A 27,815-nucleotide genomic window follows, 5' to 3' on the forward strand; every position below is an offset into this window, starting at 1 on the left:
AGTTTGCCTCCTAACACCCACATTCAGCAGCTCACAACCACATGCAACCCCAGTTCTCTCTCCCCTGGAATCCCTGGGCTCCTGAACATACATGGTACCCATATGTACACTCAGTCACACACGCACCAATCCCCTTGAATGCTTAAATCCAATGCACCCCTTTGCTTTTTCTGTAGCCCCAATGCCCCTTTGTTATGATCAATGTCCCCAATATCCCAAATTGTGCCCTGGACAGCCACATCTTCTTAGGCTTTCCCCAGTTTCTGGCAATCTTTTCTTTGGTGGGTTTTTCCTTGAAAGGCTTTCCTCCTTGGGGCTCTGCCCCAGGCAGGTTAGTGTCTAGCACTTTTAATCTGAACCCTTTTATGTTTCCCCATGACTCTCTTCTTCAGCCACTAGCTCCCCCTCTCAGATCTGTTTGTTGAGTGATCATATAAAGAGACAGTTGTTATTTCTCTAGAAAGATTCTCCTATCCCCGATCTAAAAGTAATTTATAGCCTTTGCCACTATTCCCCAAAAGCAGTTATCCTCCATTTGGTAATCCTAATCTACAGAACCCAGCCAGGCATCTCTGGCGTGGCTCCTGTGACCCCGCCGTAATGGAGCATCCTCCAAACTTCCAACTGCTGTGCCTTCCACTCACTCTACGCCCTCCCTTAGCACCTGTGTCCATACCTTGGCCCATCTTGTTCATCTGGATGATGAAGTCACTGCGCTTCAATGACTCTCCGTGACATTTACCCGCTACTCTCGTCTCTGAACTTCTGGATAACTTGGCATGTACCTCTAGTTTTCCCATGGTGCAATAGTAAGCATAAGGCATTGTCTTCCTTCTGGGACTGGGAATTTCTTGAGGCTCAGACCTCTATCATATCTGTACATATGCATGGTACAAAATCTAGGTAGGTTTCTGTTGCTGTGATAAAACTCTGGTCACTACCAATCTGTGGAAGGGTTTGTTTGGCTTACAGCTTACAGTCCATCCTTAAAGGAAGCAAAGGCAGGAACTCAGCACAATCGTGGAATTGTGAACAGATATAGAGACCGTGGCTTACTGGCTTTCTCAGCAACCTTTCTTAGCCCACCTACCCAGGGGTGGTACCACCCTAAGTGGGCGGAGCTCTTACATCAGTTAGCAATTAAGAAAATGCACCAGAGCTATGCCCACATGCCATCCTGATGGAGGTGATTCTTCAATTGAAGTTTTCTCTCCCCAGGTGTGTGAGGCTGACAGCTAAGATTATAGCCATCACACACAGCTTAGCATATCCCGGGCACTCTTTGTTGAACTGAGTGGAAATTACTTCAAAAGTTGGTTTGCATTAGGTTACCCTGCTTTTCCCTCTTTCACCAATACTGGCTATTCTTCAATAATATTAGTAGTAAGCATCCTTTGTATGGGTCTCCTTGCCTCTGCTTCATTTCATGTCAAATCTTCAGTGATTCCAAGCTCTCCCAATACCTCCGTTCTTCAAAGGTCCCCCACTGCGCCTCAGTGAACACAGCCTCCTGGTGTTAACATGAGACTGTCACTCAGGCTGTTTTGATACTGACAATTGAGGAATGAAGCCCCATCCCACTGGCACTGGGGCCTTCCACGTCTTAGCCCTCCCCACCTGTTCAAGCTGTCCTCTTTCTTAACATACACAGACTGTAAAAAACTTGGAGCACTCCCTTTTCTGGAACTTAAGTGATTTCAAGTTCAGGGACCTTCCAGGACCTTTTAGCTACCTTTAAACCATTCCAACAGTGATTACTGATAGCAATGCTGAAGAGTCCTGGTTATAGATGTGAAGGAACCAGCCAGAAAAGGTTCAGTCTATGACTCTTCTTTATAGAAGAGGTCCGGGTTACTTTGGGATGTGCCTAGGTCAGGGGGCAATTCTCCATGCCTTATGATTCTGGATGACCATCTTACTATTGGTTCACACTTGAAGCATCTGCACAGAGAGCATTGGTACAGAATGGGCCTTCTCAAGTTTTCGGTGCATATGTGTGTAGGGAACAGAAAGCTGTAAGAGTCAGTTTATGTTTAGACAATATGGCGCCAATATGGCTATCCAGTATGAGTTAGCTGACACTGGCATGGACGGGGGTGGCTCTGAGTTAGCACAAAACGGCTGACACCAGATATCTGGGGTCCCAAATTAACAGTGATGTAATCTGCTGCATAGCTATCTTTGGCAGAGTGTATGAACATGGCCTTGAAGGCAGTTATAGCCTAGGCAGCCTGCCCGTGTATGTTTTTCTATGGCCCATGTGTGCCAGCATGTGCCTGGGGGCTGCTGGTGATGGCCTGGTCAGCAGCCTTCTTCTGGAATGAAAAAGTATGTTTTATTAGTTGACAACTCCTCAAAAGTCTCTTTACCCCCCCAGGCTTTCATTAACTGTCATCAGAACACAGACCTGACAACATAGGCCACCATCGTTCTCTACCCACCCCCCCAACTGGGGTTCTTGTTGAGCTCCAGAGCCTGTAGCTCTGGGGCTGCCAGGTGATATTCACAACACAGGACCATGGGCCACACTTTGTGTGGCAAGGTTAAAAATAATCTAGTGAATTCAGTGTGGAGGTTGAGATTTAAGCCCAGGTCTGTCTAACTCCAAATGGTATTGTGTTTCTATAATGCTGAGTGAAATCCCTGAGTGGAAAAGAAACTGTAGCTGAGGCGAATGGTTTGTGATAACTATTCACTGTGGTGTTACAAGCTCAGTGATTTGGGAGAAGTACTCACTGCAGTGTTTATTTAGAAGAATTTGGAGAAGAAGGAAGGAGATACATTTAGCTAGAGAAAAATCCATTTTTTTTCCCCTGAGAAAAGGTAGTGAGTGACAGTAGGGTAAAGGGACTCCGAATATGAACGGAAATGAAAAATCATGTAAAGCAAATGATAAATAGTGACGGGGACAGAAAGAGATCTGCCACCTACAAAATGAAACACCAACCACGGTGAACACCTTCCCTAACTGGGTAATGGTGACGACCACAAGGGGCATCATGGGCAGAGGGGTGGGGGTTCACCCTCCATCCCATCAGAGCACAGATAAACAGCCAAGTCTGTCAGGGTCACGGCAGCTCCAGAAGATGGAACTGAGCACCAGCTTATGACTGTCTCTTGGGCCACAGAGGATTGTAGCTCTGCAAAATTCCCAAAACAGGAAGCCTTATAAAGTGTGTTTTCTCTGCATGGTTCCCAGGCCATAAGCCCCCTAGAGTTATCAGGCCATAGGGCATTAATCAGTATTTGGCCTCAGATCCAGGCACCCAATACAGGTTCTGAAGATGCTTTATCCTGTGTGTCATCTACTGTTGAAGTCTGGGTAGCACCATGACGCCGTCCAACTTCCTCCAGTGTCCTGCCATGCATCATCCTAGATGTCCCTAAAGCCCCTGAAGTGACAGACCAGGGTCTCTCCCCTCTGATGTCCCATGCTCAGTACATGCTGCTGGATGGTGATGTCCTGTCCTAATCTCAACTTTCTTTTCTTTTTCTTTTTTTAATTTACTATTTTCTCCACGGAACCTAAGGTTCCACATTTTTATACTAATTCTTGAGGCAATTTTTCTCTTTCAGAGTTGTCAATTCAAAGCCCCTCCACCACCCCTGAGCTCATGTTTGCTCACACTAGGCAAGCCCTGTGCCACTGAACCAATCTCCAGCCTCTACTTTGTGCATTTTGAAATAAACAGGAAACACAGAACACGTGTAGCAGCTTATCACATACCTGATCAAACTGGGGGTCTTCTCCACGCTGTAGAGATTTTGTCAATGGTTTTTCCTACAACAATAACAACAAAAAAACATATACAAATGTAATTATCTAGTATTTTAAACAGAGAAACAGCATTACTGTTATAATTTTCTCATTCACTTTTCCCTTTATAGAGCAAGGGATGCTTGTATTCCTCCACTAGTCTGACCTTAACCTTCATTGCTAAGTGGTGGAGGAGGGCCCAGCCCCATGTGGATGGTGCTATTCACTGGGCAGGTGGATCTGGGTTATGTGAGGTTATATGAGGAAGGAAGCTGAACAAGCCATGGGGGAAACAAACAGTGTTCCTTTGTGCTCTCTGCTTCAAGAACTACCATGGCTTCTCAACATGTTGAACCTGTTCCTTCTCCAAGTTGTATTTGGTCAGTGTTTTATCACAACACGGATAGAAAACTAGTACAAGAATAAAAAGAAACATAAGAGTTATGTGAGTGTGTGTGCGTCTGTGTGTGTGTGCACATACATGTGAATGCATGTATGTGTATAAAATTTGTATTTGGCCAGTATAAATGTTGTAGAAAAACTTCATATACACTTAATCTATCACCCAGACCCATGGCTCCCTCACTTCTCCAATGCTCCCCAGTCACAAAGCTGACATCTACCCAGGGCTGATGCAAGTCCATCCCTACTCTGGCTGGCCTTGAACTTGTGGCAGTTCTTGCCACAGACTCCTGAGCACTGGCATGAAAGGTGCCATTATAGAGTCTCAGTCCACAGCCCTAAGCTTTCCCCAGGAGACTCAGGAAGCAACTGCCCTCTCTCATTTGGGGACTATACAGCATCAAACAGTATACACCTAAACAAAAGAGAACACTGTGTTCTTATTGGCTAGTAAATCTTTCTCTTCAGCGTTTACTGTCTAGAGCATACAAATTGGGGGAGTGGATATAGAAATGTAGGCGAGACGAAAGAACAATGAAAGGAACAACAGTTCTGGCTCATTGCAGAGAAAGGGTCCACTCTCTGATTAAATTGGAACGCACTGTCTGTTTCTATAAAGCTCACAGTGATGTTTTTTGTAAAGCCAGCTAGATGCAAACATTAGCCATAATGATAACGAAGTGAAGACAGGTGGCAATCAGGTCCCACAGACATCCTTGGAACAATTGTGGGGTGACAATTTCTACTTGGGATTTTCTCTATTCATCCTGGACTGAGGGGGTCACTTTGTGCCCAGTATCCAGGCTGGGAGGACGTGGTTCTTTCTACCAAGAAAGGGAGTCTGGGGAGAAATGTGGTCAGTGACACCTATTGTGTTATTGATGCCTGCTTATCATTCAAACACTGGCTGCAGCATTAGTCCCTCAGGGGAGTCTCTTTGAGCCACCAGTTCCGCGCCCCACCTTTCAAGCCCGCAAGCCCCATCATTCTTCTTTCACAGAACAAGGCCACATTACAGAGCGATGTGTGCACAAGTGATGCCCCACACGCCTCTCCTACTAGTCAGGAAGCTCCACACAGGCAGAAACCTCCATCAGTTTCTCTCAGCACATAAAGGACCTGGGGAAGCCAGGCAGTGGTGGCACATGCCTTTAATCCCAGCGCTTGGGAGACAGAGGTAGGCAGATCTCTGTGAGTTCAACACCAGCCTGGTCTACAGATTGAGTTCCAGGATATTCAGGGCTACACAAAGAGAAAATCTATCTTGAAAAATTAAAAAAGTAAGTAAGTCCTGGAGAAGAATGGGGCTTGGTGCTGGATTAGGAGCCTATTCTCTCTTTAAATATGAAGTCTTCCTCTTATTTATGTGTGCACGTGAGCTAAAAATTAAATATATGTTCATATATATATATCATTTGCCAAGTGTGGTGGCTCACACCTTTAATCCCAGGGCTTGGGAGGCAGAGGCAGGAGGATCTCCGTGAGTTCATAGCCAGTCTGGTCTACATTTAAGTTCCAAACCATCCAGGGCTACATAGTGAGAGCCTGTCTCAGTAAACAAATAGTAAAACTTTATTGTGGGAAACATTGATAAATTTATCACTTTAAATGGATAATCTTGTGCCATTAAGTAGATGTATGGTATTGTCAATCACCTCCATTGTCAATTTTATGAGCTCTTTAAATGCTGGAAGTTTTAATTTCAAACATAGCTCACACTGAGACCCCCAACATGCAAGAGAGTAATTCTTAGTATCTGTTGCTTAAAGTCAAACATGACGATGGAGTAGGTGCCATGGCATCTATGACAATTTTCTCTGGCTTGTACTGTAGCTACATGAGTTCAAAAAGTGGGAATGTATCAAAACATGAGACCCAATGTCAACCCAAAGCAAATGCTGTTGTCACCTATCAGGGTTCTGTTGCTGGGTGCTGGGGCTGGGTGTTTGTGACCAGGCTAGCCATACTCTGAAGCTTCCCACACCCCAAAGTAATTTTATCTTACTACAAATGGTGGGGAGCTCACAGACACGGTACTTCTTGGGTGCACATTTGCACACACACAGGAAGGAAGCAATACTCCGCAAACAGGTCCAGCCGATAGGATAAGTTATGCCACACATGATCCTCACATCCATTAGCTAAGGATTTACTGGGCTTGATGACTCAGTAAAACAGCATACTGAGTTCCCTTTCTTATCTATATGTACTCAAATATGCTGTCTTAATCATTTTCTTTGACGACTTGGATTAAATTCACTTTCAAAATTACAGCCCTCTATTTCTCCTTCTCCCCTATTACTGTGAGGGTTACAGTTATGTTTTAAGTTTAAATTATTGTGTTTAAGAGATCTATAAAACAGAAAAGCCTCTGACCTGTAAGTCCCATTTGCCCAGGAACAGATAACTTCCTGGAATCCTGGGGGTGGGGGGCTGTTGGTCGTGTAAGGTAACAAGCCACATGTTTTTCCTTCTGTAAACAAGCTTGGTTGCCCCAACCATGTGGGATGTGCTTGATCACACAAAGGTGGGAGGTAAGGAGACAGGAAGTACATCAGGATGTATGCTTGCCCCTGATTGGATGAAGGGGGTAAATGGGTAGCCTTGTGGGTTTTGCCTTTATAAGCCTCTGACTAATGTAATTAGCACCATATTTTGGAAATCTGGGGTATGGATATAGACAGCATCCACCACCCTGGCCAGTGTTTAATAAAGCTTGCTTTAAATTTGGATCATAAATTGTGGTGGTGGTCTTATTCTCACTCAGTGGGATTAACATTACCTGTTATTTCACACACGGTGCTTTCTTTGCAGCTGCTAGGGTCAGTGGTCCCACGTTCTTGCCAATTGTCTGACTTCCCTGCACCCTTGATACACAGAATTCACTATTGAGGGGAGGTGCTACACATGTGACCTGGAAGATGGCTTTGGGCAGAGAATCTAGTTGACATTTACATCTTACAAATATCATCTTTGTATCAGTATGGATTTATCAGGGGTTTTAGGATCACACCTGGGAGAAAGAACATTATATTAGATTAAGAGAAAGGAGGAATGGAGGGAGGGGGAGCTTAGAGGAAGGAGGGGGAGGGAACATGGGGGAGGGAGGGAACATGGTGGGGCGTTGGAAAGAAGAGGACATGAAGATGGGAAGGGATGTGTTGGGGGTGTCTGGAGAATGGGAAAAGTATGTCTTGAGGGTATGTAGGAGGGTTTGGGGGATGGGAGGGTGTATGTTGCAGGGTCTGAGGGAATGTGAATTGAGGTGATGTGGGGCCTGAGTGAATGGGAGGAGATTGTTGGGGGTCTAGGGAATTGGAGGAGATTGTTGGGAGTCTGGGGCAAATGGGAAGCTGAGAAGGCTATGATTAAGATACATTGTTTACATGTATAAGATGTCAAAGAAAACAGAAAAGTGTTCTAAAAAGGAGAGGGTACAAAGCCAACCTAAGTTACATAGTGAGGACTTATCTCCAAACAAGATAATGAAAGGGCATGGAAGGCAGTGAACATTCTATGCCAATCCTACATCCTTTACACAAGGGTCTCAACTACCTGTGGAGTTGGTGTTTGTGGGTGAGAAGGCTCCTGGAGCCCGGTCACCTGTGAACTCTGAAGGACAACTGTACACACCCCATACAAAGCTGGAGGCAAGTTCAGAGAGCTGCAACAAGTCAGCCACGAGTGTTTGGAAACGACCACCTGGCTTGACACGATACTCCAGTCTCAAAGTTTATGCTTGAATTCTTCATAATTAAACAAACGACTAATATACAGACTTGACATATCTACTTCTTTTCCCGTTTTTTGGGGGTTTTTTTTGTTTGTTTGTTTGTTTTTTTTTTTTCTTACATTTAAATCAGACAGTGATTCCCTGTTGAAGATGGTTGTCAATCATTCTCTAAATCCACTTCAAGAGCCTGTATCTCATGGCTTCCGGTGGAGCTAGCTGCAGCCTGGTCCCCCTCTGTCTCTTCCAGTGAGGGGGGATACTCCCTGCCTACTATGCAGTATGCTACAGTTCTCCGAACCTGGGTTTCCCCCCCTGAATCAAAGAGCAAGGCTCTTCCATCCCCCAGAACAATTGCCTATGGTCAGAAGGCTTCTGCACAGGGAAAGGGCAGGCATCTTACTTGTTATGTTATGGAGTTTGCATCCCTACCCCCACTCTCCTCCACCCACCCCCTCACCCGCTTAAGAAAACATACCTCTAATGCTTTTTGTTAATTTCTTCCTAAAAAGGGGAGAGTGAAACCACAGACATCTACCCTATTTTCAAATAATTTCAGGGCGTTCTAGCTCCTCAGTCACCTCACTTTTTATACCAAGTGTTCTGTAACTCCTAAGAAGAAAGGCGGCCAAACCGGCCAGAGCTCAGATAGTTAGGAGTCTCAAGAGACCTATGGCTCAACGGTAACTTTATCTTAGGAATTCAAGGAGCACATTCAATAAATCATTTCTCACTTCTGACTTTTCAGTGGGTCCCCCAAGTTCCAAATGGTACCCACACAGGCTAGATTTCTGGAAGCTAGCAGACTCAATTTATACCGTCTTTGGAGTCGCACCCATCAGTATGTTCAACACAGCAGGGGCATGGGGTTTTGGATACTCAGACTGTTGAGTGTGTCGTCTGCCTAGGCATTAGTTATGACAGTAGCTGGAGGGACATGTGAAAACATGGGATGGGAATCCACAGCATCCTTGGTAACCTGGAAGGCTCTTGTCGTCACTAAGCTTCAGTTCCCATTTAGGTAAAATGAGGAGAAAACAAACAAACAAAGGCTTTGCAGCATAGAGTGTGGAGTGACTCTGTTAGTAACCTATGAGAATGCTGCCTCTCTCTTAGGGAAATTTCTTTTAGTTTCATTACTATCTGGATTATGTTGGGACAGACATGTGCCCTTCTGTATAATGTCCAGGAGCTAAAACTAAATCCCACATGTTTTCTAGGGATAATTCATTACACCCCTATCAACATTAAGATTTTAACTTGAACTCCCTCAAATGTTTCTATAACCAGAAAGCTCTATTGTAAAAAGAAGTATAAGGTACTTTACAAAGTGCAAATGCCCTTCTCTCTTTAAAACAACAACAACAAAAAGCAAAACCAAAAAGCCCACATTGCTAGAAATACTTTACTATCTTCAATAAATATTTATTCATTTTTATGTGTATAATTGTTTAGCTGTGTATGTGTGTATGTGTGTGTGAGTGTGTGTGTGTACTGTAGAGCTGGAATTATAGACAGTTGTGAGCACCATGTGGATGCTGAGAACTGAACCTGAGTCCTCTGAAGAGCAGCCAGTGCTCCTAACTGTGAGCCCCAGAACATTAATTTAATTGTTAATTTAGAGGCAATCTAATGGAATGATGGGGTGATTATTAAAATGACCAAAATCACACTTAACCAAGCACTAGACTTTGCAAGTCTTAAGACTTGCATTTTTTTTATTTTTTATTTTTTTGCTTATAAGAACATGTTTGGTGCACCATTGCCTGAAAGGCTCTGAATATGATAAGCATGGAAAATTTACATCATCTAAATTTTTATCACACATTATATTTCAGTTGTCAAAAATTTCAAAACTGATTTCAGATTAGTGTCCCCCTTCTTCACCAGGCAGAGGAAGATGCTGAGGCACATGGTAACCATTACCATGGTGATAGCGTCTTTCAGAGTACAGGTCTAGGGGCCCAATTGTTGCAAATCCACCGAAGCACTTAGCCCAGAACTATCAGCTCCGGCAGTAGCAGGAGTGCTGTTTCAGCCTGAACCAAGGAAAAGCGGGGCAAAAATACCTTCCTGGCTGTCATGTTTTTCTCCATATCTTATTAGGGGCAGCTCTGACTTGACTTTAAAAACTATGGTCTGAATAATGATAACCTTTTGTCCCAAGCAACTTCTTTGTGATGGGGTGGGGGGACAGAGGGGCTGGGTAGCCATGCATCTGAGGGTGTGAATCGTACTGATGATGTATCGGAGTGTGGATTGTCCACGGCACAGATCACTGGCACCCTGAGCACCTTCTAGTATTAACCACCCAGCACTAGTTAAAATCCTTGGATGCACAGGCCTGTGTGCCTGCAGAGGTCCACCCAGCTGCTTTCCTCTTACTCCCTTCAGCCAACAAAAGGAGTTTCTGTAAGTAAAATAACACTGGCTTTCACCCAAAGCATTAGGGGAAACAATTCAAGATCAAGAGAATGATACTGACGGTCCCAAAGAAGTTAAAGATACAGGCAGGCAATTCTCCGCAGGGGTGGGGTGAGGCTATGCTGTGAAGCATGACGGGAGACCCAAAGCCATTATTAAGACCATTTGGGTACTGATTTTTTGAAAATAAAACCTCTTGAGACGATCTGTCCTATTTGCAGCTGGCTCTGCTCATGTCAGCGGAGCCTATTTCTCTGTCAAATTTAACAGTCCCAAGACCAAATCCATTATCTGAACAGTGAAGGGGAAACTTCAATTAAATTTGGCTACAAAGTTAATTTTCATTTTAATTGAAGAAGAGGAGAATGGCTTCCTGGCACTCTTCTCTTTCTTCAATAGCTACCATGAAACAGGAACTAGGACCTTCACTCATTTGTTTCTGAATCATATTCTCTGTTGCTGGTAATTCCTATTTTATTGCTCCTAGCTCACTTCTTTACTTCCTTACTATGACTCAGTTTCCTTACCATACGCACACAACACACACACACACACACACACACACACACACACACACACGAACCCACACAAACACAAACACACACAGCTGTTCTTTTTCTGCTACTCTCCTACTTCCGTCTTCTCCTCTCCCCTCTGCTCTTCCTTAAATCATTTCGAGCTGGCTTTTCTCTCATCACTAAAAATAGCATCCCCAGAGACCCAAGGAATTTCCAAAGTGGTGGCCATTTTCAGTGCTTTACCCTTTGACCTCCAGCTGCACTGAGCCATTCCTGGTCCTTCCTCTTTCCACTTGCGTCACCACCCCCAGCCAGTTCTCATTTTTCTCCTTCACAGGCTAGTCTTCCCTCTAAAATATTTATACTCTGTAGTGCTGAAGCATCTTGAGAAAACCTCCTGGAGCATTCCAAGGAATTGAGTAGAAAGAAATCCCCACAGGAATCAGGAACACCGAAAGGGATATTGTGTGTCAAGCAATGTACTGGAAATATGCACAGATACCAATAAAAATAGCTAATAAAATATGAGTCAGATAATTGATGACATGACAAGAAGACATCAAGATTTGTGTGGGTTAAAATTGCTACCATGCCACAGCAAAATCCCTACTGCCAAAATTATATTGATGACTTTTAGAAACGTCAAAATTTTAAATGCTGCATGGAAAAAAAAACATATTATATCAAAAGAGGAACATTCAAGACTTTATTTATCTTGCTGGCCCTAGAACTAATTTTCACTACTGTTTTTTTGTCACTACAAAACATGAAGGACTTTCATATGGTCTCTTATGTTAAAAAGCGATGCCTCTGTTAGCTCTCAAAAGAAAAACGAAAGGCAAAGGCACAGCTGAAAAGGGAAAATCAAATCGGTTGCGATTCCATCCTATCCAGGCAAGAAGAGAAAGCAACGGCTGGCAAGGACTCTGTGGGGGAAAGGAACCCCACCCACTGCAAAGTAGAGTCTACAGTGGGACAACATGGGGAGTCTTCAAAAGGTTAAAAATAGAATTAGCATGTGACTCACATATATTGCTCCCGGGTAGATTCTTGAAGGAATCTAGATCAACATACAGCAGAAACACCTACACATGAGTTGATCGTGGCACTATTTACAGGAGCCAGCGTATGGGCCCTGGTTAAACACATTAGCAGACGAAGGTGAAGCAAACCTGGTACATACACACAGTAAACATGCATGGAGGTGTGTTATATGCACAAAGGTGAATGGAGCTGGAGAGCACCATTGCATATGCCTTCTCCCATATGTAGACTGTAGCTCACACACACACACACACACACACACACAGAGAGAGAGAGAGAGAGAGAGAGAGAGAGAGAGAGAGAGAGAGAACATGAAAGCAGAAGGCGAACAATTTGAGAAGAGGAGGAGGACCAGAGGAGGTGTGCAAACACAGGGGAGGGTAAGGGGGGGAATATGATCACAGCATGTTATCTATGCATATGAAAGACTTATAATAAGGTTCATCTGTTTGATGAATAGAAAGGTACGACTGTGGATGGTAAAGCAAGATGTGAGCACAAAAAACCAGGTTGAGCAATAATGTCTACCACGTTTTATATACTCACAAAGAGGAAACTTTGATAATCTCTCTGGCATCTGTGTTATGATGGCTCAGTGAGTAAAGGAGCCTGCCACCACGCCTGCTGACCTGAGTGAGTGTGAGCTCTGAGACCCACATGGTGGGGAGAGAAAATTGACCCCCATTAGTTCTTTCTGATTTCCATGTGTATACTATCACACACACACACACACACACACACACACACACACACGAACAGGTTGGGGGGATCGAGAGGAAGAGAAAGAGAGTATGTGTGTATGTGTAGATACCTCCTGAGGGAGAGAGCCACTTTTCTGTGGAAGGAATGGCAACTGGTAATTGCCTATTCCCCAGCGTATGACCCCACATCCATGCGCATATGGGCACTAATTCAATCTAATGAGTTACTTAAAAAGGGCATGAACTTGAGAGGAAGATGTGTTTTGGGGTCCTGGTAGAAGCTGGAGAGAGGGAGTAGGGATGGATACAATAAACATACACTATATACATGTATGAAAATTTCAAAGAATAAATACAAATATTGAAATAAACAGATTATAACCTTACCCATGGAGGAATTGAACACTACTAAAATGGAATACAAAGCCCCTTGACTTTTGTTTCCTATTTCAAAATACTTTTCACATTGTTCATTGTCATAAGTTTCAATTGGACTATGGTGGGGCATTAAATTTCATTTCACTGGTGAAAAACTCTATTTAGGAGCCACAACAGAAATGTTTTTGTTTTTTGTTTTTTTCACCTGCATGATTCCAGGCATATTCATAATCATGGAAACAGACTTCAGGTTTAGCCACATGTAGAGAAACGTGGTTCTGTGATGCTCTCATTTGTGAGAGCATCTCTTTCAGCTGCCCAGTGGAATCTTTCCTCAGCCATCATCTCCACTTTTAATCACTAGCAATGCTCTGGTTCTGAGTTATGGTCCTGGGAATGACTTGAGAGAGAACAAGGGGGGTGCGAACCTAAAGTGCCTCACCACCAACCAGCTAGTTCCGAAGTTACTGGTTCAATTATATATGGAAAAATAAGCCAGTTCCTCGTCAGGCATGACTTAAATATTCTGCATATGACCAGCGATCCTCCAGTCTCTGTTCTGAACAGTGTGACTCTTATGTTTATCACTATGCTCAACAGGGAGCTCAGTCTAGATTGTTCTCTGTGCTCTTTCATCAGACATGTTGAAGCAGCAATGACCTCAGGTTACAGAGGGCTTTGGGTAAAAAGAAGGGACGCAGATTTGAAACCACTGTGCAGAGATCTGAAGGTTGTGTCCCTACTGTTTACACATCCCCAGGCAACAAACACACACTGTTTTCTTAGAACAGAAAGACTGGCAGGAACAATGGTGCAGGAAAATTGCCCTCCTTCAGGCTTGGCCATCCTGAACACACCAGGATGAGGTTTGTGAATCTTTAAATATGATTGAGTACAATGGGCTACATGAGGATCTGGCATACAAAGATTCACACTTAATTAGAGGCAGTAATTCTGGCCCCTAGAACAGAAGGATTGCTCAACTCACAAACTCCTTACATGTTTAAGAAGGGCTCCAGAGGAAAGGGTGCAATATTTATGATGTTTCTGATACCTGGAAATCCTAGGGCAACACAGGTCATCTGATGGTGAAATGCAAAAACAATGGCTAAATGTTCAGTCTGTGGACTATATGTCCTGAGGAAAATAAAATGGATCTATAGAATAATTGTTTGATTGCTATTTATTTATTTATTTATTTTAAAGAGTCACTTATTTTTATTCTTTTTAAATCTTTCTTTTTTTATTTAGTTCATTTAAATGAACTAAATGAAAACAAGTATTTATAGACAATATTTGGGAATTTGGGCGTTGTTCTTTCCAAACTACTTCCTGCTGGTAAGGGGCTCTGTCAAGGGGATTCGAAGAAGATGCAGAAATCCTGGCTGTAGTCTGTAAGGCTGCTTTGTCCAGCTGTTTTGAATGTAGGATTACCTGGTACTCTGCACTTATTTTTATTTTGCATGTAAAGGTGTGTTGTCTACATGTGTGTATGTGTACCATGTGCATGCAATGCCTGTGGAGGCCAGAAGAGGGCATCAGATCCCTTGGAACCGGAGTGACAGATGGTTGTGAGTCACCATATGGGTGCTGGGAATGGAACCCAGGTCTTCTAGAAGATCAGTCAGTGCTTTTAGGGGTGGAGTCATCTCTCCAGCCTTGATTAGCTGATTTATTTTGGGGGTACTGTTGCTGGGGATTGATACTAGGGCCCTGTTCACACTAGGCAAGTATTCTACCATTGAGCTACAACCCTAGACAAAAATGAAAAAGTTCTATTGTGAGTACAAAGAGCAAACATCCTAACCTAGGTCTGCTTCTCTTGTAGGTAAGATAGGGTGGGTGTGCTTCACTTGCCCAAGGCTTCTCTACTTGGAGTCATAATCAAACTTAGTGAGAACTGGAAACACTGGTCCCATATAGATCGCTGGTGGTGGGACGAGGTGTTCTCAGTCCCGGCACTGCATCCTGCTTGTGTCAGGTGGATGCCAAGGTGTCCCCATGAAGCTTGAGACTAGGGAAAGAGGTTTGTCATAGACCCTTCTTCTAGTAATTGGAACTTTAGCATGCTGTGATGGTGTATTTAGTAAACTGCTTGGCCTTCCGTAAGCTAGCTGGCTGTGACTGTGGTTCATGCAGGTTTGGTCTTAAGGCAAGGCATCCTTCATCACACACACTAGGTGTTGCAATACTTTGGTATCCTAGATTCTCCAAAGATTTCCCGCCTCCAGAGAATAGCTTGTGATATTTCCAGTTTATGTTCAGTCTCGTTCATTTCTTTGCTGTTAGCAAACCAGCTAGGTCATGTTGTGCTGTTTTTAAAAAGCCTCTATTCCAGCTCTATTGTAAGTCAATTAACATCTTAATGAGTTATCACAGCTGCCAGTCCAGCCTTGAGCTCCCGAGTGGGCACAGGGCCAGTATCTGGAAGACCCTGCCAGGGTCTGAGCCAGTGTGTATCACGTGAAGGACTGCAGGAAGAAGATAAGGCCTACAAGGCTGAAAGATGAGCCAACCAGAGTCTGCCTGTGGGCCTAACAACAGGTGCTGTCAGAGGTCCTGATCATGCCTAGCCAATGAGGGGCGACCATGCAATGTCATCTCAGCCTGGGTGCTGGGAGGAGGGGTTATAAGGCTCTCCTCATTGCTGAATAAATGAGCCTACTGTTTGCCTTTTACCTGACTCCTAGTGTCTGTGCCTTTGACACTGTGTCTTCTAAACCCCCACCCCTCTGCCCCCCAGAGCCATTAGGACACAGCAATAAGGGACAGTTTACCTGGCTCAGGCAAGCCCCACCTTCACAAAACCTTTCATTATGAAACTTGTCTCTCTCCCTCCATCTCAGTGTTTGCTGAAGGACAAGGTGAAAGCTCCATGTTCTGGCTGCTTTTGAAATCACGTGGATATTTGCCTTTTCCGAGATTCCAGGGTTAAAACAAAACCACAGCTCTTTCTAACTCTTGTCAAGTGAGTTGAGCATCCTTCCAGTTCCATGTTCTAGGTGCAGGCCTTTTGCCAACACCCCAAATAGTTTCCACTGTGGTTCTTTACAGAGACAATCGAAAGTTCCAGAGTTGCAAGAGTTAAAACATCTGTTACACACATTAGGGCTATGACTGCACATAATAGGGCTACAACTGACTGCCTGACTGCTCTCACCTTATAGGAGATAATGCTGGGTCCCGACTAAGTGACTTACTAGAAGTATAGGTCACCTGCAGCTCTGTTATGGAAAAGTAAGTGTTCTGAACATCAGCCAGACTATAGGAGAGGGGTCAGACAAAAGAGTCAGTCTTGGAAAACAGAAAATTTCTCGAAAGTCTGGGCTTACTGGAACAATCCATCTTTTCCTATGGTGGGCTACTAGGTTTTTCAGTATGACCTGGGACCGTACTGTTCATGGTTGTCTCTGTGCCTGCTTATTCTCAGGAACTTACGACAGTACCTCTTTGCCGGCCTTGGAAAACAACCACCATTGTCGGAATCTCTTCATATCTTAGTTACACTATCGTGGTCCTCACTGCTCACATATGAGGTGGCTAGAATGAGAAGGCCCACCCTCCATGTGTTTAGCACTTTGTCCCCAGTAGGTGGCACTGTTTTAGAAGGCTGTGGAACCTTTAGGAGGTACAGCCTTGCTGGAGGAAGTGCATCACTGTGGGCGGGCTTTGGCAGTTTATGGCCCCACCCCATGTCCAGCTTTACATTTGTGGTTGAAGCTGTGATATGTCAGGTTCCTACCCCTCTGCCTGCTGCAATATTTCCTCTACCATTATGAAGTCTCTCTCTGGATCCATATACCCGAGTAAATGCTTTCTTTCTTCCTCAAGTTGCTTTTTCTTTTTTTTTTTTCCAAGATGTTCACTCACAAACAAAATCATGTAAGACAACATCTGTGCAAACCTTAAGTACTTTGTTGGAAGCCTAGTGAGAGGGTGGCCTTGTTGTCTTCTGTTGAGCACTTTTATTTGTTGGCCTCTGTCACTTCCCAATACATACGTACACAGAGGGCCCCGAATGACTTGATTTGAAATAGTTCTGCCTATACCACGTATCATGGCCAAGTTCAGGGGGAAGAATCTGGCCAGAAGTGGGCAGCCAACTGCTTGCTCAAGCCTCCTCTCTGCTTGACTATACACCAAGAGAGGCTGGCTTCCAAGGCAACATTACAAGATGGAGTTAGTCAATCCTTGCACCCTGATTATAGCTATGAAGAGGGTGATAAGGACGGAGCGACTCCCATGCATACACAAGTCCTCCAGATGCTCCACACATATCGCTGTGCCCCATTAGTCACCCAGGGAATTAGGCACTGACACTCGTCTTGCAAATGGGGAAAAGAGGCTGACATTGCTCAGGACCATACGCCTAAATATGCCTAAAGAGGTAGAAGGGATTGAAATCATAATCAGTTTGCTCAAAGTAACTTTATAGCTTTTTTTTTTTGTTTGTTTGCTTTTTTGTTTTTCAAGACAAGGTTTCTCTGTGTAGCTTTGTAGATCAGGCTGGCCTCGAACTCAGAGATCCGCCTGCCTCTGCCTCCCAAGTGCTGGGACTAAAGGCATGCGCCACTGCCTGGCAGTAACTTTGTATCTTTTATTCACTCATGTAATTTTATAATTATATCTATTCAATTAACCAAGCTGAAACTGATGAGGCTCCTGAATTTGGAAAAAAAGAAGGAAGAGACTAATTTTTAAATGAAGCTTATTGAGAAAGTAATAGCCTGTATATAGAGACTTGTATATTGTGAGAGTAGACCTTCTGTGGCTGAGATCATCTATTGATTGAGTGGGGCAGGGCAGTGGCCTTAATGATGAATGATGAGGCATCTGCAAATGCCCTGAGGCAGTAGATCAAGAACCAATGGCTTTTCTGCTCAGTTTATTGTAGAACACTCATCTATGAAGTAGGAAGGATGGAGAAAGGGCCTGGTTATCAGTGTAGAGGTGACCAAGATGGTCTTCAAAAAACATCGGTTCCCACAAAGGTCTCCCTTTTTAGCTACTCTGTTTAATGTTTTAGTTATTCATTTATTAGCATGCTCGTTTAGCCACAAAACATTTACTGGGGCTGGAGAGATGGCTCAGTGGTTAAGGACACTGGCTGCACTTCCAGAGGATCAGGGTTCAGTTCTCTGTATCCACACAGAGGCTCACAACCATCTGTAACTCCAGCTCCAGGGTAACTGATGCCCTCTTCTGGCCTCTGAAGGCACCAAACACACACATGCATGTGGTAAACAAGCATGCCTGCAGCTTAAAAAAAAAAGTCATACACATAAAATGAAAGGAAATAAATCTTTAAAAACAAAACATTTACTATTTACTATATGCAGTGCATTAAAAAATGGTGATTTGGGGAGAGAGAGGAGGGCAGAGAAAAGATAGAGGAGACACAGAGACACAGGAATTGTCTCTCTGTAGGATCCTGGTGCTTTTCCAATGGAAAATTCCACCCCTGTGAAAATGCAGTTTATACTATGGTCTGATGTGAACACACATAAAGTCCCGCAAAGCAGCACATACTCTTAAAACAGTAACATTCTCTATTCTACTCCAATGACTTATTCTAATCCAGTGAAGACACTACCTGGCCCAAGAGGATAATGTGGTAGTCCTAATGAAGCATGAACATGTGTGCATGTGAAGCTGAGAATTCCAGGAGGTTCAGTATTCATAGATGCATGGCAGCAGGCAAGAAATGGGTTTCTACAGGTGCATGGTAGAAGTAAGGACAGGGCAGAATCAAGGGCTAGAAGAACATGAAATGAGAGTTTTAAGCAGGAGGAAAGAGACAAAGTGTGCTTAGGGAAGATTATCAGAAAGCAACAGAGGGGAGAGACGGTGACATTCTTGTCACTTTCTGGGGGCACTGCCCTGCTCTGGGCCCTCATGCCTGTGCACAGAGAGGCTTATTCTTACTTTTATCAGCAAGTGAAGCTAACAAAAAATCCCACAGATAATAAAAGCAGAAAAATGCACCAAGTGGACCACAGATCTTCCGTGCAATATTCGGAAATGTTGAGAAATGAGCTGACAAGACACACAAAGGGCATGGAATGGGATGGCATTATGGCTGCCCATGGGAGAGCTCTTTGTCTTATTTTCCCAGCCTTCTTTCTGCTGTCTACAGGAACAAAAAGGAAGCTTTGGGCCCCCAGTGGTGGGATACTGAAAATACAAGACCTTATAGAAACTCTGCTATTTGCAAATGCTACCAGGTACAAAAACCACAAACATGGACCTTTGGAAGCAGGTGCCACAGCCCAGTTACTTACAGAAGGACAGAAAATACTTGTTTGAGTTGACTGAATGAATAAAAGAGACTAGTGAATGCAAGGAAGGAGCAAAATACAGTAAAACCCCAGAAATCTTTAAAGAGACACTAAAAGGGAAATAAACAGCACTTCTGGGGATTAAAAATATAATTGCTGAAATTAAAATTCTGCCTAGGAGGCTTACGTAATGAATGAATTGAAATACAAGCCTAAGGAAATCACTCAGAATGTTTTCGAGATGAAGTGTTAGCAATGATAGGAGAACAGTAAAGGATACATAACAAAAAGCATGAAGAGGTAAAACCACAGTCCAAGCACTCATGGTGCACACATTTAATCCCAGCACTCGGGAAGCAGAGGCAGGTGGAGCATTGAGTTGAGGCCAGCCTGGTCTACTGAGTGAGTTTCAGGACTGCTAGGACTACACAGCAAGACCCTGGGGGTGGAGGGCTCAGAAAATGTGTCCTAGGAAAGGGTAAAGAGGATAAAAAGCTGTACTCAGATAATGGATGGTGAAGAGTTCCCCAGACTTGCTGAATGAATGAGCGATTTAAGTCTGAATTCAGAAAGCAGAGTCTCAAGCACAAAAATAAGCAATTCTCATGCAAACACAGTGTAGTTAAAGCACAGATCTCCAAAGGCCAGGAGAAAACCATCAAAGCAAACAGAATAAAAAGTAAACAATCTACAAAGAAACCAGAGACTTTTCAACAGGAACCGCAGAGGCAACTGAGTGAAATAGAACATCAAAGGTCTGGTCTAAAGGTCCAGAGGACAAGCAAGTACACCCAGAGTTCTATATCCAGCTGAACTATCACTGATGACTGAGTGGCGATGACAACGCTGGGCGGAGCAAGAGTGAACTCCTCTTCTGACTTTTGTGTTTTGACGTAAAAGTACAAAAATGGCATAGATGGCCTCACTTAGCTTGCTTAGCACACAAGGGTAATAACGAATGAGAACAAAAGAGATTAAATGTCCCCCATGAAACATTAAAAAATAGAAGACCTTATTGACCTTTCCATAAATATTAATGACTCTGATTTGAGCATCTTTTGGGTACAAATAGAAAAACATTGCTGAAAGAGTGAAAGATGCTTATAAAGATATTAACGAAGAAGAAAACAGATTTGATTTCTGTAGGACATTTTTATTTTCCATCTTGTTTCCTCCACTAAGGATAGCTCTTTGGGTACCAAAATTCATATATAGAACTTTAATGTGTCATGGTGAAGGCTTCATCGTCCACCATTTATTGAACTGATACAGTAACAGCAGCTCTCTCTTGGGAGTCATCAAAATTGTTTTTCTTCCTTCCCTCTGTCCTTCTGCAAGGCTCTCTCCTCTCCCTAAGTCTTTAGATAGAATTCTACCCCCTGCCTCTCATCCATTAATCTATATTAGAAGTAGAAGTGACACCAAATTGTTTAAGGCATTAGGTACACCTGGACATGATGGTGCATGCCGGTAATCCAGTACTTGAGGAGAGATGGGGGCATGAGTTCAAGGCAGGCTTGCTACAAATCCAGGCTGAGACCCAGTCTCAAAACAACAACAAAACCCAAACGAATATAAAAGAGCAAACAAACAAAACAAAAAAACAACAGCTAAATGATGTTTCTTTAGATTTCTAGCACTAACTTATCTAGTGACCTTCAAATGTGTAAGAGCTTTTCTTAGTCTTCAGCTCTTTGCATCATTTGTTTAACAAGCATGCATGTTTCTGTGAGGCTTAGCCTGAATAAAAGAAATATTCCTGTTTGGAAATAGTTCCAGGAGGTCAAGTATGTGATATCCCAACCTCAGAATAAACTAAAAACAAAATGCTTGTCCTGGAAGAACCTGCTCAGCATGTAGCCACGTTACCCACTGATGAAGGACTGTGAGCTGTCAGATGAAATAAACCCTTCCCTTCCCAATTGCTTTGGCCATAGTGTCTATCACAGCAACAGGAAACCAAACCACAATGATAGTGTTTGCTTATCATTTATGTACATCTTCCCAAGAACTTTAAAATCATCTCTAGGTGGCTTAGAATGTTCACTGCAGTGTAAATGCTCATAGGAAGTTGTTATGATGCTGTATTGTTTAGGGACTCATGGCCTGTTCAGTATATGCAGTTACATCTTTCCCGTCTTTTGACCTGAGCTTGGCTGGGTCAACAGACCTGGGGCCCATGGATCTAGAGTAGCAGTCATACTCAGAGCAGAGAAGACTAAAGCGGTCCTTCCAAGGTCCATACTCACCAGAGGCTCTGCCATGATGATTCGAATCTTCCGTTCTGCCTGAGTGGTGAAGTTGACAAATAAACTCTTGAGGACATACTCTCCTGGCTTGCTGTCTGGGTCCACATTGATGGGCAACATGGTCGGTGGTCCTTTCTCTCTGTGTGTACCTGAAGCAGGTGGAACCGGAGGCTTGATGTAACCGTTGCCAACTGGAGAAGCTGAAAAACATGATGGATTTTAATGGATGAAAAGAAAGTCATAACTATTCAGAAGGTGTATGTTAATAAACCATAAATGTAAGACTATGAATCGGTAAGAGGTCATGCTTCAGATGATAGCTGGGCCTTATTCTTCAGATATGATGCTGGAATTAAAATGTTCTGACTATATAATATTTTTATTGTGATCAAAGCATCATCTCAAAAGGTCCCATTTACCACATGGATATAGTTGATAAATTCTACAACATTTATGGTGTTTGGGGCTTCTTTTTGAGTGTTCTAGGCAAGTGGATTAAGGAACATCGAGAAAGTGATTTCTTCTCTAGGTTTTTAATGGCAGGCTCCCTGTCTCTCATGATTCATAGTCAAAGAAGTTCTTGGGCCATTGCTTCTGCAAATGTCTGTGAAACAATTTTCAAAAACTCATCTGGCTGCTGCTCTCAAAAGGGGTGCATGTTGACAAAGAGAAGGTCTTGGAAGCTCTGGCCTGCAATGCTAGCACCTGGGAGGCTGAGATGGGAGAATTTCTGTGAGTTCAAGGACAGCTTGGTATACAGTGAGCACTTGTCTCATATGTGGGGAAAGAAGTCCCGCCTGCCTTTCTACACCAATTTCTATAGACATCTTTAGAGCAATACATCTCTCAACCCTCATCTGAGAAATTGCTATTTGCAGTAGATGATTAGCAGAGACTCACAACTGGACCAAGTTCAGAGAATGAGACAACACAGGATGCTCAGCCCCACCCCCAAGGCTCAGAGATCATCCAAGAAAAGAAGGCAGAAGAAGTGTATGTAACAGGCAGTGGGTGGTGACAAGGAAATAGTGACGTCAGGACACAGTTGGGCAGCTGTGCATATGATTCACAGTGGTTGTAACAGCACACACAAGACATGTGTAAGCCCAAGCCAGACCAAACCCCCACAGGGAGAGGGGAGCTGCTGGGGAAGTAAAGGTCCATTTTCTTTAAGAGTGTAGCCCCTGGTACACGCAGGCAAGCACAAAATGGTTTTGGAGGTTTTTGTGGGACACAGAGGTGGATGGATAGACAAAGGGGGGATCTGGGAGGAGCTAGAGGAGCAAATGTGATCAAAACACATTGTAAGAAACTCAGAGTTCTCAAAAAAACTAATAGAAAAAAAGGGAAGAGAGACTCTGTTCATGACATCCAAGGTGTGGATAGAATTTTCTGTTCTCACCACCACTGAACCAAGTTGCAGTGCCTGTTTTGAATTTTACAAAATGTGCAGAATCCTATTTACACTTATCCCAAGCAGGGGCAGCCATCAGGACTCCTGGAGGGTGGGGAGTAGCAGTGGTCTCCATTCAGAACACAATGGAAATGTGTTTTAATCAGATGGTTACTGAAAATTATATTATTTATAAACGCAAATGCCTCCCCCCTTTCAGATAGGGTTTCTCTGTATAGCCATGACTGTCCTGGAACTTGCTCTGTAGATCTGGTTGGCCTGGAACTCAGAGATCTGCCTGCTTCTGTCTCCTGAGTGCTAGGACTAAAGGTGTGTGCCATTATTGCCTGGCAAACAAGGCTTCCAAATTCTTTCCCCCACCTCCATTTCTTTTTTCTTTCTTTCTTTCTTTCTTTCTTTCTTTCTTTCTTTCTTTTTTTTTTTTTTTTTGAAAGTGTCTCACTCTATAGTCCAGACTGGACTCAAGCCCAAGCCAATCCTCCTGCCTCAGCCTCTCAAATGTTGAGATTATAGCTATCTGTAATCCTGACTGTCTAAGAGATCTGTGAGTTTTGAAGAGATGAAAAAAAATTCTATCATCTGCCAGGGAAGTACTAGCCAGGTGTCAACTGTCCCATGACAAACATTAGATCAAGAGAGTTTAAGATAGAGATACCAGGAATGAAGAGGGTGGGACAGGGGTAAAATATGGCCTTTATAGGGTATATAGAGTTTTGGGTGATTGGGTCCAGGTGTTAAGGAAAGGAGGAGAAATCCTAGCTCACTGAGAATGCTTACTCTATAGGCAAAGATCCCAAGGCAGCTGACAGAGGTCAGGAATGCTCGGGCCTGCCTGGTCTCCGATGCTCTTGGCAAGTGGACACCTCATGGAAGTGGGGCATGCCCAGACTGCAGCTCAGAGGGACATCCTATCTGCACTATCTTCCTACTGTATCAAGGTCACCATGTTTCAGAACCAGAAACCTGAGTGTCAATCAAAAGCCTTCATTTGGAAACAATGCTTTATTCTCCCTGGTGTCCCACAGTGCTGAACACGTTTCTAAAAGCCAGCGGTAACTGAGTTGATGGAAAAGACAAGATGCTGGAACTGAATTCATAAGGATAGTGAGGGGATGATCAGGACAGTGACCCTGGCACACCTCTGGCAAAGTCACAGCTGAAACCTGGGCACCAATCTCTCCTACAAGCCCTCCATTTACAAGTCCAAAGTACCCATCCACAGTTGTTTTAAACAGGAACTTGCAATCTTTGTCAGAGTCTACCCATGTGATCAAAGACACCCCCCCAAGCAGCCAAATCTGAGAGTGAAGGAAGGGAAACCCCTCTTGTTCTATGTGAGTTCACAAAGCTCAGCCTTGCGAGATGGAGGCACAGTAAAGGTCATAGCTGAGCAACCTTGAACTGAATCCACTCCCATGTTTCAGAAAATCCTCTTCATATTACCAACATCAATTTCGACGCTATTTTCTGGAAGAAGATTGACAGGGCAGCTGTGGGTGACTGTGTATTTGAGAATCAGGACATTTGCATACCGTGACCATCAAAACTGATGCCAATTCCTCCCTAGTCTACCAAACCCTGGTGTAATCCCAACACTTAGCAAGTAGAAGTGGGAAGAGCAGAAGCTTGAGGCTAGCCTGGGCTACAGAATACCCCATTTCAAACAACAACAACCAACCAAACAAAACAAAACACCCACAATATAGCAACACAAAGACCACCCTTATCTAATCATTACTGTAGATAAAAATCATTAGGCCCTCCTGTTTGCTTGCTCTTAATCTACATATTACTAATTTCATTTGTGTAAAAAGAAAGAAGTGGGAAAAAAAATCTGTTGTAGAGTTTCTTAGTCCACTACAATCTTCTTCCCACTCTTTTCCTTCTCCCTCTTTGGCTTTTTGAGATGCCATCTCTAGCTAGGGAAGCCACAAGTCCTTCATGTAGCTGAGGATGGCCTTGAACTCCTAATAGTCCTGCCTACGTTACCAAGATTTGCAGGACCGACTCTAATACCCCTTACAGCCAGTATCTCAGCTGTCATTTTATAATGCTGTTGGAAAGATGGTAAAGCCAGCCTTGGTGATCCCCAGGAAACACCCAGAAGTTGAGAGCGCAGTATTCCTTCATGCTTAGGGTCCCACAAGACACCCATTGGATAACAGGAATTCTCCCTCTTCAGGTTTTTCAAGACAGGGTTTCTCTGTGTATCCATGGCTATCCTGAAACTCGCTCTGTAAGACAGGCTCAAACTCATAGAGATCCGCCTGCCTCTGCCTCCCTAAACTTCCTACATCACTTAACCTTTTAATTTGGAAATTAAATTTAAATTGGAAAACAATTTGAGTTTTAGTGTGGTATAATTAAATGGAATTATATTACATTAATTCCCTTTGCTTTCTCCTCTTTTCAAAATAATTTCAAATTTATTTTTATGTATGGATGTGTGGGGGTGGGTGAGTGTGTGCAGGAACATCTGGAGGCCTGAAGAAGGTATTGGATCCCCTAGAACAGATGTTATAGACAGTTGTGAGTAGTTGTGTAGGGGGTCAGGTCCCCCTCAGCAGCAGCTAGTGCTCCTAATTTCTGAGCCATCTCTCCAGCCCCCACAGATGGTTTATCTAGTCACAGTCTCTAGCATGACATCTATGATTAGCAGACACGAGTCTCACCTTGTCTTTTAAAATCAGCTAGTATTATCAGACCAGACCCTAAAATTATACACAGTCTGTTGTGTAGTCAGCTATGCCAATTGCTTGCAGAAGTTAAATGTGGGGTGTGATGGTCCATGCTGATAACTCCAGCACCTGGGAGTCTGAGTCAAGACTATCACAAGCCAACTACTACTACTACTACTACTACTACTACACACACACACACACACACACACACACACACACGTTAAAATCTAGATTTTGATAATAACCATATACTCCCACCTGCTGACCATCAAGTTATCCCATATCCCCAGCCCCCAAGGGGCAGTGTGGGGGGGGAGGGGAGCCTCCAGTCTGGCTCAGTCTGGTCCAGAATCCATGTTGGCACTCCAGAGGACCTCAGCATATGTTTAGCCATACCCTCAGACATTGTACTAGAGCCAATCATCCCTATATAAGAGGACATGAGAGGTGGCCCTGGTAAAAACCTGACCAACCCCCAGACCAGCTGGATCCTCAAAAAGTCAGTGACACCTGCTGTTTATGCTGGAGGTGGGTAAAGCAAGTCCGCTAATGTGGGTTTTATTCTAGCAAAAGCTGGGGTTTGGACTTGAGGAGACAAGAACATTTAAAAGCGAGTGATTTGGAGGATGAGTTTTCTTACCTACATACATAGTCAGGCAGTTTCTAGACAGCACCATAGGTTTACAGAGCCACAGAGACCCCTTTGCCAGGCTTGTATGACCTCCTGACCCACAGTGCACTGAGAACTGGGCACTGAGGGTCTAGGGAGCCTCTGAAATCTGACTAATGACATACCTTAGAAACGTGGCTACTGACAGTGCAATCCCTAGATACACTGATGACACACACTTCTCCGCTTGCTTCCTTCCTTCCATCCGTGTCCTCACAAAACCATTTCTGTCTTTGGTCGATCCGAGAACAGGGGAGAGAGCAAGCGCGGCAGTTCAGTCCAGGAAAGCCTGCCTCAAGGCCCGTCCTCTTTTCCCTGCCGTCTGGTATCTATCTTAGAAAAATGACCACAACACCTCTGTGGCTCCTTTTACTAACTGTCTGTCATCCGCTAAGATGCAATTACATAGATGTCCCCCTGATTCTCAAAGTAGGCACTGTCCCCAGAGCCTGAAAGAATGTCTGCCAAAACCTGCCAGCAAAGGAAGATGAGGTTACAGTGACATTTCAAGGTCCCTTCCAGGCCTAAGGAGATCAAATAACCTGCAAGAGGCAGATAATCCTGATTTTCAACTTCTTTCTCTCCAAGACAACTGACAAAAGGCTCATTCATATATCCTTTTCTCATCTGCTCTCTTTCCTCCCACCACAGGGTCTCATAGCCCAGGCTAGCTTCATAGCCCAGGCTAGCCTCATAGCCCAGGCTAGCCTCATAGCCCAGAATGGCCTTGAACTCCTGATTCTCGTGCCTATACTTCAAGTCCTAGGGTTACAGGTGTGTCCAGACACTTGGTTTTTACCTGGTCTTCTTTAAGAGGCTGGGCAAGATTGTGCTGGGGAGGTACGGGCTGGAGAGATGGCTCAGGCATAGGAGCACTGACTGCTCTGACGGAGGACCTGGGTTCGATACCCAGCATCCACATGGTGACTCACAACCATCTATAACCTTCTCTCCAATTAACATGAGCTAATGAAGGTCCATGTCCTATCTATCTACAGACAAAAGCTTTGCAAACACCCTAAATTTCCCTGGTACACCTTTACCCCTGCTCTTTTTTCACCTGCCTTTTAATAAAGACTAGAAACTCCCCATGGTGCAGACAGTCACAGGAGGTAGTCTGGTATTCCAGGCTGCAACATCAAGACTCATTTTAACATTTAACACTAAAAAACAAACAAACAAACACATGATTGTTGAGTGTCTGTGTTTCATACACCTTGTGCTGGTATAGTCTCTGCTCTGGGTTACCAGGAGGTTGACAGTAGAGAATAATGGGTGTCTAGCCCAGGTCAGAGGGGACGGACAAAGTTCCGACACATGTGGATGGGGAAGGGCTCCTTAGGCAGAGGGAATGGCATTACAGTGTGTGTAGGATCTGTTGAGAATCTTCCTCCCATGGTCTCTTCCCACCATACATCCCTGTATATATGGGTGGGCTTTGTTGTCACCCAGTGGCTGGAGGGTCCTTAAGAGCAGGGATGTCTTGTCTTTATCATAAACACTTAGCAATGTGCCTGGCACCATCAGCTGCAAAACGGTGGCTCTTTTTTATTTGTCAATGACTTCATC

General features: G+C 43.9%; 1 protein-coding gene across 9 annotated transcripts in view; it reads right to left on the minus strand.

Moving 5' to 3' along the window:
• Fry (FRY microtubule binding protein) overlaps nucleotides 1-27,815 on the minus strand; it is a 356,445-nt gene that overhangs the window by 154,587 nt on the left and 174,043 nt on the right. For all 9 annotated transcript variants that reach the window (XM_051205273.1, XM_051205274.1, XM_051205268.1 and 6 more), the window contains 2 exons: nucleotides 21,482-21,681; nucleotides 3,728-3,781 (listed from right to left, as the gene is read on the minus strand). In XM_051205273.1, the coding sequence (XP_051061230.1) occupies nucleotides 3,728-3,781; nucleotides 21,482-21,601 (174 nt within the window). In that variant the 5' untranslated portion in view covers nucleotides 21,602-21,681. The remainder of the gene's footprint in view (nucleotides 1-3,727; nucleotides 3,782-21,481; nucleotides 21,682-27,815) is intronic.

The sequence above is a fragment of the Phodopus roborovskii genome, unplaced genomic scaffold, assembly GCF_943737965.1.
Source record: "Phodopus roborovskii unplaced genomic scaffold, PHOROB, whole genome shotgun sequence".
Classification (NCBI taxonomy): domain Eukaryota; kingdom Metazoa; phylum Chordata; class Mammalia; order Rodentia; family Cricetidae; genus Phodopus; species Phodopus roborovskii.